Source organism: Neltuma alba, unplaced genomic scaffold (assembly GCF_004799145.2).
Source record: "Neltuma alba isolate B1F8T4 unplaced genomic scaffold, ASM479914v2 tig00003742_pilon, whole genome shotgun sequence".
Classification (NCBI taxonomy): domain Eukaryota; kingdom Viridiplantae; phylum Streptophyta; class Magnoliopsida; order Fabales; family Fabaceae; genus Neltuma; species Neltuma alba.
Window position 1 is genome coordinate 252 of NW_021633413.1, and position 6,253 is coordinate 6,504.

General features: G+C 30.0%; 1 protein-coding gene across 1 annotated transcript; it reads right to left on the reverse strand.

The window, feature by feature from the left end:
- Positions 1 to 450: 450 nt before the first annotated feature.
- On the reverse strand, positions 451 to 1,460 carry LOC114742413 (cysteine-rich receptor-like protein kinase 26; the record flags this gene model as incomplete). Its single annotated transcript, XM_028930677.1, has 3 exons — positions 1,299 to 1,460; positions 1,080 to 1,219; positions 451 to 702 (listed from the first exon to the last, which is right to left on the reverse strand). Coding segments are annotated over exons 1-3 (456 nt in total), but the record flags the coding sequence as incomplete, so codon positions are not given.
- Positions 1,461 to 6,253: the final 4,793 nt, after the last annotated feature.

A 6,253-nucleotide genomic window follows, 5' to 3' on the forward strand; every position in this document is an offset into this window, starting at 1 on the left:
TGGCAAAGAAGAAAGGAATTGGAATAAAAAAGATTCATAACATTCAGGAAATATAAATATCTTATCTTTTTCGGGTCTACAGATGAATCATCACTCCATCAATATAAAAAGAAGAAAAAGTGCCTCATTGTGAACAGCAGAGCCCCACGGAAGCTCCACGTTCAAACTTGGGGTTTTTGCCTTTTCAAATTGTAATTATTCTCCAAGTGGGCTTAGTAAAATAATTTGACTGACGTCAATTTTTTCCTTAATGTACCAATTGCAATCCCAGCTTCAAGTGAAAGGAGAAAAAGCAAGCCTACTTTTCAAGTAAAATCCAAACTCAAACAAAGGCTTGAGGTGAATAAGATAACTTAAAAAGTTTTTTTTTTTAACGGTGCGAAGTAAATAAATATGAAGGAGTTTTATTTTGTAAAACACGGAAATACTAATTTTAAAGTTGATCCAAACAGAAACAGAATGAACAGAAGAAGAAGAAGAAGGAGACTTACTGAAGAGAATTTTGTCAAGGCTCTCATGAGGAACATATTCATACACGAGAAGCTTCTCGGAGCCAAATACACAATAGCCCAACAGATTCACAACATTGCGGTGCTGCACACGCGCCAACAATTTCGCCTCGTTTACGAACTCCTTCTTCCCCTGATTCGATCTCACTGATAGCTTCTTCACTGCGATCTCTCTTCCATCTTCGAGCTTCCCCTGTTCCAATTTCAAATACCCCTCATTTCAGAATACTGTAGCAGAGAATTGATTCGTGTAAATGACATTTTGGGGTTTACAGTCCCAATGAGGATCTTACAATTAGTCAAACCTTAGACAAAAGGCTCAAAGCTTGATTTGAATAATCTGTTTCGAGATTCTCAACTAGTAAATGGAAAATTTAAGCGAGAATCTCGAAACGATTTTAGTTGTAGTTAATTAGTTTTAGAATTACCCGAACTTAACCAATTGAATGCTTTTTCTCAGACATTGCGAGATGAAGAATGAATGAACTGTTCCCAGCTCAATTTTCCTCCCTCTGCAACTTTTCCCCGCAACCAAACACAATAACTAGTAAAATTTCTCACAGATCTTGCCTTGTAGACCGGTCCGAATCCTCCCTCGCCCAGCTTGTGATTAGGATTGAAATTCTTCGTTGCCGAAACTAACGTTTCGTAGGAAAACACCTTCTGCTCCTTGGCGGCAATCCTCTGAATGTCGTCTTCGTTCTGTCTCTCTGTCATCGCCCAGAAAATAGACTGAGACTAACAGAAAAGAAAATAAAGGAATAACAGGAACTGGGTTTTGCTCTTTACCTTTCCTTGAACCGAATTTGAGATGTTTCATAATACTTTGAAGAAAGCTTTTGGATTTGATCATAGTCTTTCTTTTCGCACGATGCCTGAGAAAACTAGCCCATGAAGCGGAAACAGAGGATCAGTTCAAGGAGATATTTGATGTTCGTGCGGCTCAACCAGAACTGGCTTCCGGGAAAAATGAGGAAGCGATGACTTGAGAAGGAGGACAAGAAGAAAAAGAAAAGGATTGAATGTTGGGTTACTTCCGTACAGAAATCACAATAACCTGACCCTAGATGTGAAGTCAGAGACGAGTTGGCCCTTCATCAAATTAAAACGAAATCCCAAGCGTGTTGTTGTTGGCGTTGTGACGCCTGCTGACTTGTCTTGGCTGGTGGTAATCAATTCCAAATTGAAGATAACTTAAATGTAATATTCAAAATTCTGTTAAAATAGGTTAAAAAAAAATAGTGCTACAAAAACTAAGAGATTATACAAAGCCTAATAAAATACTTATCGTCCGATCTTAATCTAAGACATTTTAACTAATTTAATTGGATTAAAAAAATTAAGTAAGTTAATTATTATAAAAATATCACATTTTTTTCTAAAACACTATAAGTATCATTCTTAATATTATTCCTCCTCTCCTACTTGATTATTGTCGAACGGTATCAATATGGATAATTTAGAAAAATTAATAAATATGATAACTAGGTTTATATTTATGGTCAAAATTAACTCAACAATTAAATTCTATATTAAGACTGAAGGGGTAGTAAAAAATTATACAAGTCTATTAATGAAAATTAAAAATTACATGAAATTTAAAGAAAAATCATATTATGCATGAGTATTAACTAACTGCATGATTCAAAAAATTTTATAGTTTACATCAGACTTTTGGCTTTGTCATGCCAATAATCAACAAGTATGCATTTAAAACTCCATTTGATTAATACAAAAAGTCGCTTTGTGGCATTTTATACAAATGAATACTAATTCTTGGAGAAATTAGTGTTGAGAAATTTCAATTTTTTCGGGAAAAATAAATACTCCTCCGGTCCTTAATATAGGACCTAATTCTGAGTTAGTTTGGTCCTAAATATAAGACCCATTTTCATATTTATCAATTTTCTCTAAATTACCCCTATAGATAATCCCTCAACCATAGTCAAATAGAAGAAAGAGAGAGGTATTAAAAAAGATGATTGTGGTGTTTTAGGAAAAATATGTCACTTTTCTTATAATTAACTAACTTACCTAACTTCCTTAATCTAATCAAATTAGTTAAATAGGTCTTATATTAAGGACCGAAGGAGTACAATTTTGGGTCGGGAATGATCGAGGTAAGGGCGTAAGGCTATCCTTTTACAACGTGTCCGTGGGTTCAGCAGTTAGGAGATTGGATACTATCGCGGGTTCGATACCTGAAAATGTCATCGCACTTAGGAATATACATTTGTGAATCTTGGAGTTAATTTTCATGTGACTAATATCATATGCTACTTTTAAGCACTTCTATGGCCCAAATGGATCCTGTGTGATCAACGAGCTGACTAGGTTATGTGTAATTGACTATTATTTTTAGTTTTTAATATAAGATACTGTTTGACTTTTATTTTGATTATAAATATAAAATTTCAATTTACTTTATCTGTTATATTTATATTTTTTTTAAGATAGTCCTTTTAATAATAGTAATTTTATTTAATAATGGTAATTCTAACTAATATACTTGATTATGAATGATATTTTTAAGAAAGACAACGTCTATTTATTATAAATAACTAATTTATTTTTCTAATTTTCTCAAATTAATCGACTAATTTTATATTTAAGATCGGAGTGAGTATTTTGTCAAAAGAAAAAAAAATCATGTCGTCTTCTGATCTCATGGATGTTACAGCAGCTGCAGTGGACCCACGGACACTGAAATGAAAATGTGAAGTTCATATTTGCCCAATTGGCTCCCAATAAAGACACGAGTTTGCCGAGCGAGAAGGGTACGCCTCATCAGCTTCATAAAACTTTCTTCTTTTCCATTGAATAAGCAAATTGTCAGATACGCATACTTTTCACTGGGGAATAAAATATTCATAATTTTTTGAATGAACACAAAGAAAAAAGTCAATTATTTTTTATTATTATCCACCTGCCTTAGGTACGTTCGAATTTGACCATAGGACCAATAATCCGCACCATATAATCCCTACCCAGCTATTGTTAAGCAAATATATTGCAGTTACTAAAAATCAGGTTATGACACACAGCCCAATCCTTACAACAAACACAAATTTATTGTTTGAACTATTTTTTTAATGCTATGAATTAATTAAACGGATGATGGAAGGGAGTACAAGTTCTCATGCATAATTACTACTACGCAAATTGAATGCATTAACGAAAGCAAAATAATTTCATTGCTTATTATACTCTTTCATCAATCCATGATATAAGAAGTTTGGTTAAGTCTCACAAACTAAGTAATATAATAGTTAAATTATTAAACACGTCTTAAAATAATAAAATTTTTCTATTTTATCCTTAAAACATGTGATTGAAAAGTTATAAATATTTTTTTAAATACTCGTTGGCCAAAAAAATTTTTACGCATACTTTTATTATCTCTCATCTTTTTCCTATATTTAAAACTCTCTCTTGTAATTAATAATGGTAAAAGTAAAAAAATATTATTAATTATTTTGACAACTTTTATTTTGAACCATAATTTTATTCTAAAAGAGTTCATATATTAAATACTAGAATGAGTAAATCTCTACCGTACTGCTTCAAAATATAAGCATTAAATAACAAAATCATACAATTCAAAAGTTAATTAAAATTGGTTAAACATAATAATTATGTAAACGGTGAAGTGGGTAGAGAGAGTGAGTAAAAAAAAAAAAGATGAAAGGGAATAAGCAGATAAAGATACAAGAGAAACATAAAGATACAAGAGAAACATATGGAGTGTGTTTGGATTAGTGATGGTAAACTAATTTTTATTCTATCTAATTTTACAAACGTAAGTTAGGATAAAATCAGTCCGTTGGTAATATGATTTATATTTAAGATGTGTTATAAAAAAAAAATAGTTTACCAAACTAAATATTTTTGGATGAGTAATAAAAAAGTACATTTAGATATAAAATAACTAGAAAGGCATGATTTTTTATTATATATTAATTGATATAGTTTGTAATTTGAGAGAAATATTGAAATTAAAAGTATAAAATAAAAATAAAACTCAAAAAACACTTAATTAGATATATTTAATCTACTTAAAGTATAAAAGTAAATTATATTTTAAACATTTTAGATGTAACTAACGTTCTAAATTATCTTTGAGTACATCAAACACCTTAAATTACTTTTTTAGGCGTCTAATGTATTTGAAGCTTTTCTCTCCAAAGCTCCAAAATTCAACTTTAGATGCAACACGCCATCAAATCCAGAAGTCCATTTTGAAGAGTATGCCAAACACTAGCTTATCTTCAAATGGCCTATCCTTGGCCTCCCAAAGGGAGATCCAAATAGGCGCATAATTGACCGGAGATGAAAATTAAAAAAACATGGTAAATTAGCCATTTAAAAAAAATTTGATGCTTATATTTTGAACGCGATATAATAATGTTTCGTTGACTTTTAGGAAAGAGTCAAGTCTACTGCCATCTCTTTTAATGAAAGCAGACAATTGGTTATTAAATCTGGCGCATTTATTGAATAAAAAATTATTTGCAAGTTTCCAATGTGAAACGCTAGATCAGAGATGGTTGAAACTCTTCTTCGGAAACATTGGTTAAAAAGGCCATATTACTTTGTTTTAATTTCTATATATATAAAAATTCATTCATATTTTTATTGCGTTAATTTTTTTAAAAATATCTTTAATTTTTTATAAGCCACAAAAGAATGCATTTTATGGATAGTAGAAACTAATTTCCCTAGTAATGTTAAGAACAGTGATCAAATCCCCTTAAGTAGGATGTTAACTATATTCAATTTTCCATTCATCTTACGTTAATCTAAATTGATTTCATTTGGCCAAAAATATCAAATTGATTTCAAATTGACTCTTTGATTTTTTTAAGTGCAAATAATTTTTAACTTAGGATCCTCATGATGAACATTTCCTCAAAACTCTGTTTTTTTATATTTAATATGATTTTTTTACATATATTAATATAATTTAAACGCATGCACACAATCATATTAATATTAGATTTGAATTAAGGGAAATAACAATAAAAGACTCTAGAACATATAAAATTTTCATATCGTGTGTGTAAATCATATAAGCCCTGTAGAAGGCTCAAACGTCAATAATGGGAATGATAAAATGTGGGTGGAAAGTCAACAACACCCTCCTAATAATACTCCTCCGGTTCTTAATATAAGACCTATTTAACTAATTTGATTAGATTAAGGAATATAGGTAAGTTAGTTAATTATAAGAAATGTGACATTTTTTCCTTAAATACCATAATCATCTTTCTTAGTACCCCATCTTCCTCTTCTACTTAATTATAGTTGAAGGAGTATCCATAGGGGTAATTTAGAGAAAATTGATAAATATGAGAAATGAATCTTATATTTAAGACCAAAACCAACTCAATAATTGGGTCTTATATTAAGGACCGAAGGAGTAATAACTTTACTGAGAATAACAACTTAAGTATTAAATATACGAGTTTACAGTTACAATATTAAATATAATTAATTATTTTATAGAATTAAAAAAGTAATTAAGATGGTTATTCACTTACTTGTAATTAATATGTAGATAATTTGTGATACTTTTTTAAAATTATCCTTTCCATTTAATGATCATCTTTAATGCGTATAGATAAAAAAAATAGCTTGATAAAATGAAATATTACAAGAAACAGTTAAGTAATAATATCTCGATCCTTAATATAAGACCTAATTGATTAATTTAAAAAGATTAAGAAAGTTAGTTATTTGTAATA